Source organism: Emydura macquarii, unplaced genomic scaffold, assembly GCF_026122565.2.
Source record: "Emydura macquarii macquarii isolate MOO-44397 ecotype Brisbane River unplaced genomic scaffold, CSIRO-AGI_Emac_v2 contig_1230, whole genome shotgun sequence".
Taxonomy (NCBI): Eukaryota; Metazoa; Chordata; order Testudines; family Chelidae; genus Emydura; species Emydura macquarii.
Window position 1 is genome coordinate 14044914 of NW_027131367.1, and position 18114 is coordinate 14063027.

General features: G+C 47.7%; 1 protein-coding gene across 1 annotated transcript in view; it reads right to left on the minus strand.

Annotated features, from left to right (window-relative positions):
- Positions 1 to 11049: 11049 nt before the first annotated feature.
- Positions 11050 to 18114, minus strand: part of EXOC7 (exocyst complex component 7) — a 33857-nt gene continuing 26792 nt past the window's right edge. Inside the window, 8 exon segments of the mRNA XM_067547592.1 lie at positions 11050 to 11288; positions 11807 to 11940; positions 12077 to 12118; positions 12920 to 12983; positions 14320 to 14415; positions 14925 to 15045; positions 15739 to 15804; positions 17028 to 17066. Coding sequence (XP_067403693.1) covers positions 11186 to 11288; positions 11807 to 11940; positions 12077 to 12118; positions 12920 to 12983; positions 14320 to 14415; positions 14925 to 15045; positions 15739 to 15804; positions 17028 to 17066 — 665 coding nt within the window. The 3' untranslated portion in view covers positions 11050 to 11185.

Consider the following 18114-nt stretch of genomic DNA (forward strand, 5'->3'; position numbering starts at 1 on the left):
TTTTGGGACAGGCGAGGCAGTTAACTAGCTGGCATTGAACGCCTCTTCTAATGTCTCACGTCAACAGCACAGAGAGCAGACACTCCATCACTCAGACCCCTGACAGACACATCTGTCCCGCCCTCTCCTGATCAGCTGCTTCCACGGGCCATGGAGACAGCTGGCACAGTGAGGCATCTCTTGCTGGAGCCGTCCCAAATGACAGCCGGCCAGTGAACCCCCTGCTCACCAGGGTCTGTTGTTTAGCACCTAGTAACAGCACAGCTGGCGGTGGCTGTGCTTCGTTCTGATGCACTGAAAGGTTCCCCTACTTCACCACGCCACACGCAGGCAGCTTTCCGACACCAGGGGGGAAGCACAGACAGCAGAACAAGTGTGTTCTCCCCGAGGGACACTGGGCCAAAGTTTCCTGGGTATTTAACGGCACAAAGATGCACCTTGTTGGGATTTTTAAATGTATCTAAGCAGTTTAGCTGCCTCACTCCCCATAGGAGTTCCCTTGTGAGTTCAATGGGAGTGAGGCACCTAACCTGCTTAGGCACTTTTGAAATTCTCAAAATGTGCCTAGAATCACCTAAACCCCCGTTTTGGAAACCTGTCCCAGGGCTGCTTCCAATAACAATGCCACTTCTAGGGTTGCCCTTCAGAAGACAAGATATGCCAGACTGGCTCAGACTCAGACCATCTGGCCCAGTATCCTTCTCTGACAGTGGCCAGTACCACATGTTGCAGAGAAAGTTGCAAGAATCCCTGCAATAGAGAATCATGGAGTAACCCACTCATGGGGGAAGTTTCTTCCTGACCTCAGGCACTTAGTGACTGACTTATCCCCTGAAGCATGAGGGCTTAGATCATGTATGGATTTTTTATCCTCTCTAATATAGCTGTGGATATACTTATTCATGTAAATGTCCAGTTCTCTTTTGAATCCCAGTAAGCTTTTGGCCTCACTAATATATTGTGGCAGTGAGTTCCACAGGTGAATTATGCACTGTATAATTATTCCCTCTTTGCTCCATTTTATATGCTTTTTTCCCCACCTGTGTTCTGGGAAAGGTTATGCCGGAAATGTTCAGCCCCCTCTGTTACCACGGTGTGCAAAGTGATCAGCTGCAGTGGCCCTGTGTGGTTTCCAGCAACCAGGGAGTTAACCCCAGGAGTAGATTTCGCACAGGTGCATGGGGCAGGCTGCATAGTGAGGCACTAAAAGTCTCTCTGAGTGAATACAGGGACTACAAGCAGAAGGAGATGTTATTCAGGACCATGGCCAGAGCACATGGGGCAGAATGGCCTTGCAGAATTGGGAGTCTTGAACATGACGGGGGATGAAGTCTCATGCAAAGGCATGAAAAGAATAGCTTGTGTGTGATGCTCCCAGGCATGGCGGCACTGACTGGGGCTGGTGGTTGAAATGTCAAAGCAGTGCAGGAAATGCAGCCACACAGATGCCATGCATTTTCAGGGAGCCATGCAGCTAAATCGCTTGCCCTGCTTTGACAAGCTCGGCCTTCATGGTTCTAGTGTGCTTTTCATTTTCAAAGAGCCCCATATTCATTCACTGGCACAGCCTTCTGGGAGGTAGGAAAGTAACATGACCCCCACCTCGCCGCTGGAAAAAGCAGAGGAACAGAGAGGCCGTCGTTCTCAGACTAGGGTAACCTCAGGCACCGCCCTGAAATAAAAGCGTCCTGAGCTGCTCTTCAATCAGCGCTGGCCCATAAAACTGAGTACGAGTGTCAGGATTACTTTGTGTAATGACCACCAAGCCTTGGCTCTTCCAGTGCATCTAGCGTCTGAGGCTCCCAAAGCACACTATGGAGGCCCCCTCCTCAGAGAGGCAGTACCCCTTAGCCATTATGGCCACATCCTTTCCCCCGTCAGACCCAGGGCATGGGGCAGAGGGACAATGGCAGATGATTTCTGGTACCATCTTCTCTGATGATGGAGTCCGCACTTGAGGGGCCTTGTGCGGAAGGAAGGACAAATCCAGCCCAAGGCCTAAGAAAGAAAGGAAACCCCCCCTCTAATTCTCTTTTGAATCCTGTTAAGCTTTTGACCTCACCTACTATGTTGTGGCAGGGAGTTCCACGGGTCAGTTCCACAGGTGAGTTCCATTGTAACTGAAGCAAATAGCTGGTGTTGGGAAACTATGGGCTAGCTAAGCCTCCATGCCCCGAAAAGACCAGCTGCATCCCAGGAGACTAGGCAGTCAACATGATCAGCCTCATTTTGCTGTAAATATCCGTAGCTGAGATGAAAAAACAAAACAAAAAACAAAAAAATACAAAACACAAACCCACAGAGACAGAGGGTGACAAGGTCTCTGGAGTCAAATAGAAATTGCGGTGCAGCTGACTGATCCTCCATCAACACCTGGGAGTACCATTTCCACACAATTAACAGCAAATCAAAGAGGTGGGAGGCAAGTCGCCAAAGCTCCTTACAAAATTACAGAGCTTTCCCCCGCGGTTTGGAACTTAATACATGGCTGTCTCCCTCAACCACGGAATGGAGTAACAGGATAAGCTGCTAATCACGGGCCCATCTGCCACTCTGCCTTACCACTCAAGTCAGAATCCGAATGTGCCCTGATGCGTTCCAGGGACAGCCAGCATTGGCTTCTCTTCCAGTGCTCCTGTTTATCCTCCTCACTCCACTTCCCAGAACAACAGATTTCAAAACTGTTAGGCTCCATCTTAGTACTTGCCTGGCCCTCAGCTGGCAGCATCTATGATGAGCCCAGGATAAGAACTCAGAATTGAGTGGATTCATCCTGCTGAAGAAGAGCAGAGCAGTTTTACAGATGAGGAACAGAGAGGCTAAGTGACTTGCCCAAGATCACACAGGAAGCCTGTGGCAAAGCAGGGAATTGAACGCAGTTCTCTCAACTCCTAGGTTAATGCCCTAACCACTGGGCCACCTGTCCTTCCCTTGTGTCAGGCCCCTGAGGCTATTTTGATGTTGTATCTGCTGCTGACTGCCCCTGGGGTCACCCAGGCTGATGCCAGGCTGTCAGCATCAGCCTCCCTGCCTGATATGGAGCTAAACCAGTGTAAGACTGGGAGTGAACTAAAGCCCCCAGTGACCAATGCTCAACTCGACATTGGGACACGTTTCCTGGGAGCCCTCTTCCTGCACACCGCACCAGAGCAGGAGTCCAGTGCAAGCCCACGGGAGCACAAGGGGAGTGCGTGTGCTCTTTTGCAGCAGAGGATGTTGTGACCCTCCGAAAGGGCCTGGCCTGTCAGCTGGTGGGCACGGGCAGTCCCTCCAGCTGGCTAGCAGATGTTCAGATTTCCATAGCTCTGCCATACAACGTAGCTCTTTGCCCTGCCACGGCGGGCCTGCAATTCCCCAGTCTGGAGAGATCTGCAAGAAAATTAGTAAAGAAACATTTTCTGCTGAGGTGAGAGGCCAATGATGTGCATTCCCCCCGCTCCGGGTCGTCCACTCACGCACAGAGCCCTGGACCTACATCTCCTCTTCCATGGGGTGAGAGGCAGGCTGACATGGTAGAGAGGAAGTTTCCCCCTCCCTTCGTGTAGTAGTTGTCAGCTCATGCAGAGGTCTGGGGGCCACAATTGCCCTTCTCTTACAACATTACTCAGCCCGATTGAAGTCAGGGGGGGAATTATACTGAATAATCACATCAGGTTCTGGCCCCGGGCATTTCTGAAGTGGGACTGTAGACACTCCTGTGCAACAGGGGGTTAAAATGGACATGCTGATCTAACCTGAAGTGGAGCAGTCTCCACAGCTGATGCTGGAGGACACACTGCTAGTGCTAATTCATAGGAAATTGCTACTGCCTTCTCACACCCAAAGCCCCAGGAATGCTCAGTCCATGCATGTTTGAGTCCGTTAAACTGGCTTTTCCGGCTGTGTGTCTCAGCTCAGAAAGGTGATGCTTTCCCATTAATTTCAGACAAAGAGACATCATTAAAATACATTCTTCATAGGGAATTCAGTTGCCGCAGGACAAAAGGTTCAGAGCAGCCCAGTTGTTTGGGGGAAATGTCAGGGGTCTCCCTTGGGTTAGTGGCCAAATCAGCCCGCAACAGACGCAAGGCTCAGAAGAATGCAAAAGCAGCTGTGCAGTCACTTTTGCCCCTATCTCTTGGGGCCGGAACCATCAACATGACAAGCAGCTCTCTCGTTGGCTGAATCTTCCAAGGGGCCAGACACTGAGGCCTGGTCTACACTTACCTTCAAATTTGGCGACTGTCATTCCTTTTCTACGCAGCATCCTCACTGCGCTGCGCCACTTGAGGGGGTGGTTTTAACACATCGACTTCTGGATTGATCGGCTCTTCACTGACCGCTCAATCGATCCAGATCGATCGATCTGATGGCAGCGAATTTGCCACTGTCAGTGTGGACGTAGCCTGAGAGTGCAGGCTGTAGAATGAAGTCCCCCGTCAGTGTCAGCAGTGGCCCCACCCGTCTTTGAAGGTCTGAAGCACAATGGTTTAGACAGGTGTCTACTAGCTGTCCTGCTGATAAAGAGGGTTTTGCTTTCTAAGGCTGCCAAGCTGGCATCAGCCATGAGAAAATATGATGGAAACCTGTTACCATAGAAGTTACAGCGAAACCACGACAAGCTCAGCTGTGCAAAGCAATTATCACTGTTCAGTTGGCACCACTCCTAGTCAAGTGTCTACCCACTGAAGTGCGGGAATGAAGCTTGAATTTAATCAATTCAAGAAGCTTTTTTAATGAGCCCCACTGAATGTTCAATCATTGTTCGCTGTGGAGTTAAATAAAAGCAGATTCAATTGGGAATAGAAAATAAGTAGAACAAATTAGACTTCCATCAGAGCCCAGCGAGGTTCAGTCTGAGAATGGTCATTACTCTGGAACCGTGCTTTATTAAGATTCTGCTAAAGGATAGTCTCATCCTTAGATCATATGGGCATTGTGTATTAATAGCACCAAATTCACTCTGATTTCATCACACATTTATATCCAAGGACACTTGCGAACTGGGATTCCGAGTTATTCACAATGAATGAAAATAGTTAGAGAGAAGTCAGAACCACAGAGCCAGGGAGAAGGTGTCTGGATTAACATCCCTGGATCCGAGCCTGCCTGAATAGACTGGCTCTTCGTCAGAGCTTAAACCAGAAGGAGGGGGCTCATTTCCTGTCCTTTTTTGGACGTGGCAGAAGTCTACCAAAACCAGGCTGCTGCATGAGCAGAAGGCTCACAAGATAAACGAGTCTCACAGCACTTTGGTCAGCGAAGGCCGAAGTCTGGTGAGAACCGCTTTACAGCACATGGTGCCAGCCTCCCAGATCCCACCTCCTCCCACAGCCTTCCTGGTTTTTTTTTTATTGTTTACTTAAATAACAGCAATAAACGTAAGTCTTGCCGTAAACGTCCTCCTGAGCTTGACTATTCCTAGGGCTTTTCTCTGTAGCACCCCTTGGTTTAAGTCTCTAGTTCCCTCAAACCCGAATATCCTTTTATACGCTGGTGCTGGTGGTAATAGGACCCACCTAGTCTGGCTTCCAGGGTGAGTCAGCAGAAGAGCTCTGCAGTTCTCTGAAGGGTCCTAGAACATGACCCCCTCTTACATGGTAGACTTATGACATGGACACTTTTCAACCACAAACTGGACAGGGATCTGATTCATTTCACACAGGCCCCAGAATAGTTAGCAGCTGGTAATAATTGTCAGTCACTACCAAAGTTCTGTTCGCATATAAAATATTATTTGTGATATTTTATCCTGCAACACCTGGGTGGGAGGGGAAGAGAAGGAAGTGGAGCATATAGGCCTATGAAAAGTCGAGATAGGAATCAAGCTTGAGGGGGGAAACTGCCCCCTTTGTCCCGTAGGGAACAATGCCCCTGCTTCTCCCCTGGTCCATCCATTTCCCTTTAAGGTAGGATAAGGAGAAGTTGGATTTTGGCCCAGAAATATCCCAGTTATGAAGATCAGAAGAGGTTTGCTATCCTATGAGATTCACCAGCAAGAATGGAAGGAGGGGGCGGGAGGGGGATTGTAGGTCCTTACATGATTGTCATCTGGTTAAACCAAAGGGAGGGAATAAAAGCTAGCCAGGATAAACAGGGAGGGAAATGATGCATTTCATTTATTTACCATAAGCTTTTCCTGTATGACGTCAAGAAAATCTCCATTCCGATTTCTGGTCCTGTCCGTCCGTTCCATTCCTGGTACATCTCTCTGTTCCGTTGCTTCAGCTGGCAGGGTTCCAGCTGCCATATTTGTGTGCTTTCCAGCACTACAGACGTATCAAGTGCAGACCATTTGGAAAAAATCTTGTTTTGCCAAAGGTGGGGCGGGTGTTTCCCTGCTCAGAGCCTGGATCCTTGTCAAAGCTGGAATTAATGACTATTGTTAATTAACAGGCTTTGCCATGTCAAAAAGACATTCCTTACCATAAAAGCCAAGGAACTTCTGATGCTGTTACCCTGAACGTTGTGCACTGTTTGATCAGACCTGAGCAATCGGGGTCAATCTGCTGCAGCCTGGAGCATGAGTGTGTCTCTCTTTTGTTCCAGCCCCAAATAAAGATGGGGAGAAGGGCACGGGCGTTCCAAAAGCAGGCCTAACACTAACAGCATCCATTGCTAGCTGTCAGGGGATCCAAATCTGTTTACAGCACATTCTTCCTCTCATAGCATAGAGGTAATCAAGCTCCCTGAAACGGGGGCTGTTTACTAGGCAACCACCAGAGCAGGTTTTTAAAGTGAGAGCAATTGAACAAAGGCTAATTTCTTCCCCCTTGCTACCACAGACAAGAAACCTTTTTCCTGGCTGTCTTTTTAATTACCTTAGTTTATAGAGGACAGCTCCTGTCATGTGATCAGCATCACATGAGATCAACCACATTCCACCCATCCAGGGCTTTACAATGCTGCCCTCGACCATGGTATTGGGACACCACCCATGAGAAGTAAGCCCAAATATCTGCAGGCGGGAACAAGCTTAAAGTTATTTACTTCTTTAGATTTAAATAACTAACATGGTGGCTAGCCAATGTCCTGACACCATTCACAATATATTTAATTCAGCAGCAGCACTGAAATGATCGGTTCGACAGGAACTCTGTCTCCCAGCCACCTACAGAAACTCCTTTCCACCTTGCCATTGTTAGAGGAAGCAAACCTGCAGGGCCCTCTCCAAAAACCTTTCTTCTTGAGTTGTTTTAAATGTATTTGCTGATGTAGTTGATGGGGGAACTTCAGGAAAGCTGTGTCAAAGAGAGATTATCTTCTCACCCCAGATGAAAGTCCAACTCACACTCCCAGACTTAGGAGGCCTCCGCTTTATCCATTAGACCCTTAAGGTTAGTTAACATTAGCCAGGGAAGATGACCTTTGCTGCCCATTTGTGTAGAGGAGAGAAAGACACAGCATTCATAGACAAAGAAATTCACTTGGTCAACACATTTTGGTCTTGCCTTGGCTGTCGTGGCAGGTGGGACCTAATGCAAGACCCAGCTTATGATGTGCTGTGCGCCTTCAACTTCACCGCGATCAGTGGGAGCAGGGTTGGCCCATGAGATCAAAATTCAGAGGGGAGGCGAAGGGCACGTAACCTGGTGCGACGTATACCTTCTTCTGGCCCTCTTGACATAGATAGGACCCCAACAGGCCTCCCCCATCCACCAAGTTTGCTAGGATGTAGCAACATGGAACCCGCACCCTCCAGGACACATCATCTTGGGATCTGACCTGCCAAGTCTACGGGGGTCTGAGCTGGTGTATCCTGCACGCTGAGGGACCAGGGAAGCAAGAAAAGCAGCTAACCAAGTATATGTGAAAGCAGCCTCCACCTCGCCAGGAACTTGCACTTTCTTCTAGCTGCTCAGTGTGTCAGCTACACCAACTGACTCTCTTGCTCTCAGAGCTTATTGCTAAATGGGGCTAGATTAGAATAAGGGGGCAGTTTACAGCCTCCTCTGGTTCCGGCCCTTAGCAAAGCCTTGACTAGGATCTGTAGTCCTGGGAAATTGGTTTCTATACCTGGAACTGCACATCATTAACCTCTAGGGAAAAAACATGAAGGGGTACTTCATTGCTTATTTGCAGCCGCTCTACAAACAGCAGGCACCAAACTCAGGCATCAACAAGGCACTTTGTACAGAGCCAGTGTTTGCAACAGCACCTCTGGAGAACAACAAAGTAAAGTGGTCAGAAGAACCATGCTACGCAAAATAAAATACGAAGCACCGAACAAATAAAAGCAGCGGCCGCAGCCCAAGCAGGAGGGCTGATGTACAATAATTGGCATAACAGCGTTGCTGTTTCCCACATGGCACAGAGCATCAACTGCTCAGAAAGGGGAGAGGAGAGAAAATGGATGCAAGCGCGGCTTGAATCTATCTTACCTGGCTCTGAACCGTAGAAAACATACAGAATCTCAAGAACTAGTAAAGGGGCGGTGTGGAGCCAGCTTGCGAGGGAAGATCTTGTACATAGAAGTGCAGGAGCAGTCGAATCCTGTGCTAAGACCACAGAGCACACCTTCCCGAGCTGCTCTGGGGGGGCCTTTTGACCCTGCCGCTGAAGCTACAGTCCCGAGTGCTCCTCCTGATTTGGGTCTAACTCGGATGAGACAAGAACTCATTTGGGAATCACTGATTTAGTCACCATTTCTGCATGGTCCACAGCTGGCAAAAGCCATTCTGGTTGCTAGGAGCGAACTGGCTACAATCAGGCCTGGTTAGGTTAATGGTGCATTTGTTGTCCTGGCTGCCCCGGCCTGCCCGCCAACGGCACAGAGTGTTCTGAGCCCTAATCTCCCAAGTAATGGAGGGTGAGAGTGGCCCAGTCTTGATGTGCAGGCCCTGTCCACAGTGCAACAGCCCTGCTTTTCCCTGCCAGTCAGGCTGGAATAAAACGCTGCTCTTCATCTCTTCTCTGCTATGTTCTCGAGCGATCACCTCCATTGCTAGACATGCCTGATCCTCCCTGAGTGCTGAATGGCCCTTCTGATGGCACAGGCATAACAACTGTAACCCTATCAGTCACAAAGGCCACTGAGACACCCGGCTGTCAAGAGGCAGACTGAGATATGTGAGTGGGGGCAGAGAGGGAGCTTGGGTGGAAAACATCCTTGTGTAACCCCAGTCCAAGCTCCGAACCAGCCCCTGGTGCAGATCCTCCAGCCAGACACGAACTGACACCTTACCAGCCTCTGCTGATCCCTTCTCCAGGGAGCACCCCCAATTACTCAACATTTGGCAATGCTGAGAACCCCCCGAGACTGGACAGAAGTCCCAGTGTGACCTCTGGGTGGTGGTGGCAGCTTTCCAGGAACACGACTGGGCATTAAAAACACGGCAGCCTCTCAAACATGTTGCTCCAAGGGGTCCAATAAACAGAGGTGCCTGCAAATCCCCAACAAGCTCACCGGCGTTACCAGGTGGCTGCACCCACCTCCCATTCGTGTGGCGATTAGCAGAATGCACATGGCGGCGTTTCCCCATCTCTGGAACACCCCAGAAGTATGAGGGAGCAAGACGGCAAGAAGGCTGATGGGCAGCAGATTTCTTAAGGGAAAGGTGCCCTGCTGCGCACCACAGGGGCCAGCAACTCTTTTGGACACCCACTCTCCCCAAGTGTCTTTGACAAAACAGGGCTTTGCCCTCCCCACTGGACAGGAGCCCCACTCCCTCTGAAGTGGGGACAAAACTACAGCTCACGAATCCAGGGGCAGCAACAGGGCTGTGCAGATGTCAGGCTGATTGGCCCTGGGTGTGGGCAGTGGGATACCAGCACATTTATTTTTCCAGTTCAAGCACTGAACTTCCAGTTTGGGCTGCATGGTGACGGTAAGCAGATCACTCTGCCTCTGAGTGCTCTAAGTCCTCCTCGGCCAGCAAGGGAAGGGGCAAAAACAGCTCTGAGAAATTGGAAGTCTGAGAAGAGAGATTTTAAAGTGTTTTAGTTCCTGGTTTTCAAGCCAGGGAGCTTCTAGGGGCATAACAATAACAGAGTCCTGGTCTTGTGTCCCCCGCCGCACACACTCAGTTCTGGATACACACCTCTCCTCCCTGCACTGGCCGTTCCACTCAGTGCTGGACTCCTTCCCTCCCCAATATTCCTCCACTGGCTGCTCCACTCCCTACTTCCTCACCCAGCACCTACAGGTCTATCCCCAGCGAGAGGAAGACCGGTTGTATGGTTAAGGCAGTGTGGAGTGTGACTCGGGAGATTTCCAGGTCTATCACAGATATCCTGTGTTACGTGGGCAAGTGACAGCCTCTCTGTGCCCAAGTTCTCCACCTGTAAAACAGGAGTAACCCTTCTCTGCCTCCCAGGAAACTTTACATGAAACCAAAAGGAAATGAGCTCAGGCAGGGGCCCTTCATTCCACGTAGCTCTTGGTTACAGAGGATTAACCGGGCACTGTAGCTTTCTGCACAGCCTCCTGTTTGTATGACTAGCCTTTCTAAAGTGAGGACAGCTGAAGGGGTAGCTGTGCTAATCCTGTAATCAAAGAACAACCAAACGAGACACCGGGGATCCCTTTTATTGGAGTAATTCAAAGCTTGCGATTTTTTCCACTATGTAACAAGTGCCATTATAATATCTCAACACATTATGGTCCTTATCCTAGAGCACAAGGATCTCCAATCACTTAGCACTGACTGTCTTACCAATGAAAGAGAAACACTGCTGGGCTTTAAATGAACTCTCTCCAATCCTCAGTGACTAATATATGATGTCTGCAACATAAGGTCTTGAGTGCAGTAGTGGGAAAATTCTTAAAGAGCCAATAGAATGATATACCATGAACGCTTCTCTTCGAGCATCAAAGGTGCACTAAGGAGGCAGATGAACCTATATACGCAGCACGTGCTCTCCCCGCAAGACCGAGGATTTCACCCGGTGGAGATAAGGATTTACAAAGCTCACACACCTTGCCTCTCCACTAGAGCCATGGTCTCAAGGAGGGAAACTGAATCCATCTGGAGACACATTAGCATAACAGAAACCACTCTGGAATGCTTCATCTGTCATCTAAAAGCTTCCTCCGTGATCCACTGTAAAAAGGCAAAGGCAGACAGGATGGAGTGTTTTCACATGTTTATAAACCCAATAAATACAAGTATAACGCCAACCCACCAGAATGGGGCAGGGAAAGAGGCCCGGAGGTGACCAGGAAAGCACTGACTTGCAGATAGGAGCGTACTAGATAGTCAGTGATTCACGCTGATGTGTCAAACAGCTTCTCAATCATCTCGCCCACCTGGTCGACTCGATATTTGATGTACTTCTCAGTGTTCTTGGTGAAGGGCACATTGCCATACCTGCCGAGGGCAAGCAAAACAACCCTGGTGTGACAAAGCCATGACCCTACAACTTCCCTTGTCACTGCGTCAGATGCTGCTCTGCTTCTGCCCCCTTCCCAGAGAAAGAATATTCCAGCTCCCACATCTATCTGAGAGCGTGACACACTTGGGTAGAGCTTTTCACGGCAAGAATACCATTCCAGCAGGGCTGGTTACAATGGATACTCCTGTGTTTCCATTAATATCAAGAGATTTCTCAATGGAGCCCAGCTTTGCACTAGCTAGAAAATGGCCACCACTTGTGCTACCTTTAGAAGCCATTCATGAATGCTGGGACCTAACTGAGAACAATCATATCAGCCTAGCTCAGACTGCAGAATCTCGAATGCATATCATACAGAGCTGAGGATGGCTTTGGAAAGCCAGAGTGCAGGGAACTGCCTCAGTTTTGCATGTCTGCTCTGGGCCCAAAAGAACTCAGTGTATCCCCAGAAGAACCTGGACAGAGGGCACTGCTCCCGCCGAAGAGTTGTCACCTGTGTAAGAAGGCACCGTAGGTCTCTTTCACAATGGTTTTCTGGGCCTGGCGGATTTTGTCCCTCTGCTCCGTGTCTGGGATGGCCCAGGCCTTCTGGATTTTACACAGCTCCTCCAGGCCATCATTGAAACCCTTTCCATTAGAACAAGAGAAAACAGTGAGACACACAGCCGTGTCCAAGTTTCATATAGCGCATTGTACCTGGCAAGCACAGCTCAGGGTTACACTGATCCAGGGAGAGTTCTCCTGCCTTCCAAGAGCTTCCTACCTTAAAACGCTCCTTTATCATCTGCCTCTCCTTATCCTTGAGCTGTAAGGAGAGAAGAAGAGATGTTATTGTCCCCTTCCAGTATGAATGTTAACACTGCTGCTCACCCTCTAAATTCCTGTTTATTTTATGGGAATGCTCAGATCAGCCCTGAGCCCAAAGCATTTCCAGGAAGCATGTTACATGCAGGATCCCACTCCATTAAGAGACATGAGCTCTCCACCTGGAGTGACCAGCCTTCAGGAGAAAAAGCCAAAAGATTTTTTCCTTAAGAGCCTCTGAAAGGTGCTTAGAATCCCACCACGCACATGGGGCCATCTTTAATATCGCTCACTGGCTCCCACTCCCCACATCAACTCTCTCCTGGACGTTTGTCTTACACGCTTCAGCTAGGACATCCATTTCCCGCGGCAGGGATGAGAACATAGTAGGGAGGAGAGAATCCCACTTTCAATGAATGTCACTCATCTTAAGTTTATTTAATAGGGGAATTTTGGGCCAGGACAGGTTAGAAGATATTACTATGCATATATAGCACTTTTCGTGCTAGGATCTCAAGAGTTTTACAAGGTGAAGTCATATCAGCTGCTCCAGTTTAAGAAAGGGAGACTGCGGCACCGAGCGGTGAAGGGATATGCCACAGCAAGTTTGTGACAGGAGAGACTAGACCCAACCCTGACTCCCAACTGTATGCATTCCCCTCCCCCCCGCAATATAACTCTGTCTGCTTGTAGTATGACTTTCCAGAGAAGTTCTCCCTGGATTTTAAAAACATATGTCTACATATAGTAGGGGAAATGCTTTGGCTGATTTCCATTATCCCAAACTCATCTGCCACCTCACCTTGACTCCTGGTTGAAAGACAGGCAAGCTCCTCTCCGAGATGTATTCTGTTACTTTTAACCAGCTGCAATTGACATGAAAGGGGATGCATTACAGACATAAGACCTGCCATACTGAAGCAGACCAATGGTCCATCTAACCTAGTATCCTGTGTTCCGACAGTGACCAATGCCAGGTGTCTCAGAGGAAATGAACAGAACAGGGCAATTATTGAGTGATCCATCCCTCTGTCATCCACTCCAGCTTCTGGCAAACAGAGGCTAGGAACACGCAGAGCATGAGGTTGCATCCCTGACTTTCCTGGCTAATAGCCATGGATGGATCAATCCTTCATGAACTTAATCTAGTTCTTTTTGGAGCCCTGTTATAGTTTTGGCCTTCACAACATCCCCTGGCAATGATTTCCAAAGGTTGACTGTGCATCGTGTGAAGTACCACCTCCTTTCGTTTGTTTTAAGCCTGCTGCCTATTAATTTCATTGGGTGACCACTAGTTCTTGTGTTACATGAAGGAGGAAACTACATTTCTTTATTAACTTTCTCCACACCAGTCAAGATTTTATAGATCTCTGTCATATTCCTTCTGAGGGCAAGTCTACACTATCGCTTAAGTCAATGTAACTTGTGGCACCCAGGGTGTGAAAAAGACACCCCCTTGAGCAAAGCAAGTTACAGCGACCTAAGCGCTGTCCACCAGCTCTGTATCAGCAGGAGACGCTCTTCCACCGAAACAGCTTCCGCCTCTCGCAGAGGTAGAGCCATTATGGCAATTGGAGAGCTCTCTCCCATCGGCACAGAGCGTCTTCACCGAACATGCTATAGTGGCGCAACTGCATAGAAGCAGCTGTGCCAATATAGCACTTCTAGTCTAGACCTGCCCTTAGTCATCTCTATGCCAAGCTGAAAAGTCCCAGTCTTTTTAATCTCTCCTCATATAGAAGCTGTTCCATATCACTAATAATTTTTATTGCCCTTTTCTATACCTTTTCCAATTCCATGATACCTTTTTTGAGACAGAGTGACCAGATCTGCAGATAGTATTCAAGATTTGGACATGACATTGATTTGTACAGAGGCATTATGATATTTTCTGTCTTATTATCTATCCCTTATTATCTATACACAGTGAGTTAGCCAACAAGGAATCTAAGAAATCTAGTATATACTTCGTTAGGGCTAGAAAGTGGGCAGTTTTCATATCACATGTCCAGATATCTTTCCATGAAGAACATTTCCCATGCTATGTTGTTAAACTTTCAAATCATGATGTTTGTGGTTGCCCTTTATACTATTCTCTTCCACCATCCAGTTAGGTCTGGACATTAAAGTCTACACAGAGAGTTGAAGGTCTCTCAAGCCATAATGAGGGCTAAGGAAAGAGAAAAGATGATCCCTTCTGACCTGCGCTGGTAGGTCTGGATCTGCTGCTCAATGTGCTCCCTGTAAGACCTCTCTGCTGTTTTCTGAGTCACAGCCACCAACTGGATTAGCTCAGACCTGGTAGAAGTAGAGAAGAGTTTATCAAACACCCACAAACCAGCTCATCTCCTGCCAACCCGCTGGTGCTAATTGGGTGGTGGGGTTTCAAACATTTATTAGCAAGGCCCCTGGGCCCTTTTGTAATTAACAGTCGTCCATTTTTGAGAGACAGCAGTCAGAATGCACAACCCAGGAAGCAGAAATTGTGCGAAGCGGGGTGCTTTCTGGAGCTGGCTGCTTACTGCTGAGAAGATGAAAGAATCCGATGCACTCAAAGGCCCGTCTGCTGCTCTTATTCTTCTCTCTCCTGTGCAGTGTAAGGAAGACTTCAAAGGGCAGTTTCAAAAGGGGGAAAATATCAGAGAAGACAATCCAGGGAGGAAATGCATTCAACATATTGGAGTTAAAAAAAGGAAAAAAAAAAAAAAAAAAAAAAAAAAAAACCCACACTCTCAAACTGAAGCCTCTTCAGTAGTGCAATTCAGTCTGTTTGGAATGCATGGGAGTTTGTCCAGAGATGCACTTACTTTTCAAGGGATTTGAGGATGTAATTGTAGTTGTTGTGCAGGAAGATGGCACTCAAAGCTGGATCCTCATAAACCTTGGATTTACTGAGAAGGTTTAGTTGCAAGTTGCCCAGTACTTTGCCTTAATGAGAAAAAACACATTAATAGAGGACAAAAGACTGCGGAAGACGATGACCTGCAATGCCTTGTTATTACAGAAAACAACACATGCAGGGCCCAGTTTTCAAAAAATGTAGGCACACAACTGAGCGTACAGCTACTACATGCAAATCTGCTTAACAATTAGTGCGCATAATCATAACTGTGCACATGAATTAGGTGTGCAATTGTGTGCATTTCGCACACCTATCTTGGTCTGAAGTTCCTAGTACTCATGCAACCATTTCCTTCAAGGAGCAGTGAGATCTCACCTGCACCCTTTCCTACAGTGACATCTCCATGCAATCGCGGATTCCTCTGGTGGCAGAGGACCAAATTTGGCTCTGGCATCAGCAACCCCTGCTCCCATTGAAGTCAATGAGGGTTGCACCGGCTTATGCCAAGGATAAATTTGGCCCAGAAGCTTTCTTCTGACATCAACCAAGCTTAATGCTGACATGCCCCATTGAGTGTCTGCTGCATGCTGAGGTCAGTAATGATCTGGTTCTTCAGTCCCAGGCCAAAATTACCAGTCACGCAACTTTAACCAGAACTACAACAGCTCTAGCTACGTCACCTATCTGAACAGTCCACACACTACACCAGAGAACATGCCTTGCGGAGCACAAGCAGGTGTGGAGAAAGCAATCAAAGGAGAACCGGGCTTGGTACTCACAGATGTAGGTGCTGAGCAGCCGTCTGCTAAATTCAGAACTGTAGCTGCTAGCTGAAGAGCTGGTCTCTGTAAGAAAAAGAACCTTAAACCAGTTAATATGCCAGTCAGGGGGCTGGTTTGGTTAGTCTGCCCCTACTCATACAAGCCATTTTGTTGTTGCTATGGAATTATAAGGCAGGGCTCCAGTTGTCAATGAAATTTACTCTCCCTCCTTGCCCTAGATATGCATGAGATTATTCAGAACATGAAGGTACAGACTGCACTCAGTTTGACCCCGGTATTTGCACCAACTGCTAGAAACCCTTGCTACAGGACAGACCTGTTCCTTCTTTACTATTGCTTTAAGATTAAGGGACTAGAAACCGAGATATAGGAGACACCCTATTAATCAGAAATTGAGCAATTAAACATAATAAAAGCTCTTTTTTTAGCACTAGATGTTCTCAACCAAGGAACAGAGGAGTTATTTTTGTTAATAGCAGGCACTTACTGTACTGTACCTGCAACATTAATCCAAACAAGCAATACCATTCTGGAAAGTTTCAGCTAACACCACGCTTGCTAATAACAGCCTGCCCGGACTCTGCACAAGGACTGTTCAGTACCATAACCCACCCACCCAGGTGATGGGTTTGGCTTGTGTAAATTCTATCGCCTGCACATGCGAATGCTTTAAAAGCACACACACAAACATTCCTTCTGTGGGTCACACGGTCAGGAAATATACGCGTGTGAGCAGAGTCCCACAAACAGAGGCCACAGTCGGAAAACTTGGCCCATAGGAATTTGCATGGCCATAAGCCAGTCCAAGTTTGCTTGACAGGTTGTGAGCCTTTTGAGTTTGTAACAAAATCCTAAACTGCTTTTTGGCTCTGGGTGAGGTGGCGCCACCAATGATACAAAGAAGGTCTTTGCTGCCATCGGGAGTCTAGACCGTTGTCAAAAAAGGAGCTGAATCCACGCAGGATAGCATGACGGACCAATTGGGCCAACTCCTCCTGGAAATGCCTCCTCACATAAGGCATCGCAGAGAAAATTCATTGCAATGATACAGACTTTATCCCATTCAAACTAACAAGGCATCCTCCCCACAAATTAGCAGCTACATCCACATGCTCACTGTAATACAACACTGACTCCCCGCGCCCACCGAATCAAGGAGCTTCTGGATTATTTATTTTTTAAAAGACAACTGTTTTTTAATCATTAGATACGGGTTAAAGAATCAACAGAAATATAGTCAAAGGTGATATAACAGGTAGAGTGGGTAATGCACACACTCTGCTTACCTCTGGGATCTAAAGGAATATTGTATGTGTCCCCAAGAACTACAAAGTTTAAGGCAGAGCAGAGATAAAAGGGGAGGGAGGAGAGAGAGAGAAAGAAATGCAAAGTGCAAAAAGACAGGTTAGAGACCACCATCCCTTCAAGAAGAACAAAGCAGATATTAACACAGAGCAGCCACAGAGCTAAAGGCAGAGCAGGCAGGATTCACTCCTTCAAAACCACACAGATGGCACTGGAGATTAAGGAGGCAATGTATATTTTGTACTAGGGTGAAGAAGGATGTAATGTAACACTCCCATCACTCTGAGAGGATAAAAAGTGTCACCAAGGGCCTGACCAAACTCCCATTAAAGTCAATTATTTCAGTGGGATTGGTCCCCCCCAGCGAACTGGGTAACCAAGAGCACTGCTGAAGAGAACTGATTGGCTCTGGCTCCCACCCTTTCTAGGATGCAAGTGGCATTTCTGAATGAGACAGTCTGCCTGGAAATTGTTCAATGCAGGGGGAAGAGCTGGTGTTGGTGTTCATGGCACTTATTTGTTCTCGGGTGAGAACATTCGTGTTTGATTGGAACGTTTCACTAGAGCAAACACCAGCCTCCTCACCAGTCAATTCTAGTCAGGCAGTTAGAATTAAGAGAATGGCCATAGTACTAGAAAAATCTACTGAGATGAACAACTCTGCACCGGCAGGAATAGTTGCTCCGTGCTGGGCTAGATAACTTAAGCAGCAGAGCTAATTTCTTTGATTCAGTGATAGAGTTCCCTTGTATTGTTACTGTTGCATGAGAACACTACTGGCAAAGGGAGACGAGTGCTTCTGAAGCTGGGAGATCTTGGATACCACATGGCAGGAGAAGAGAGGATGGTTTATAATACTTGGGTCTCGATTCAGCTCACACATAGCTCTGAGACAGCAGATGCCAAGGTGAGTTATCAGATCTGGAAGCCTGCCAAGTCCTGTAATTATGCCGACCTGGCATTTGACTAAGTAAACTCATTGAAGCAGAGTTTTTTCTTGCTGACTTCCACCACCATCTTTTTACACCTGATAGGACAAATAGTTATATTTAAAAATTGAATGGGCTT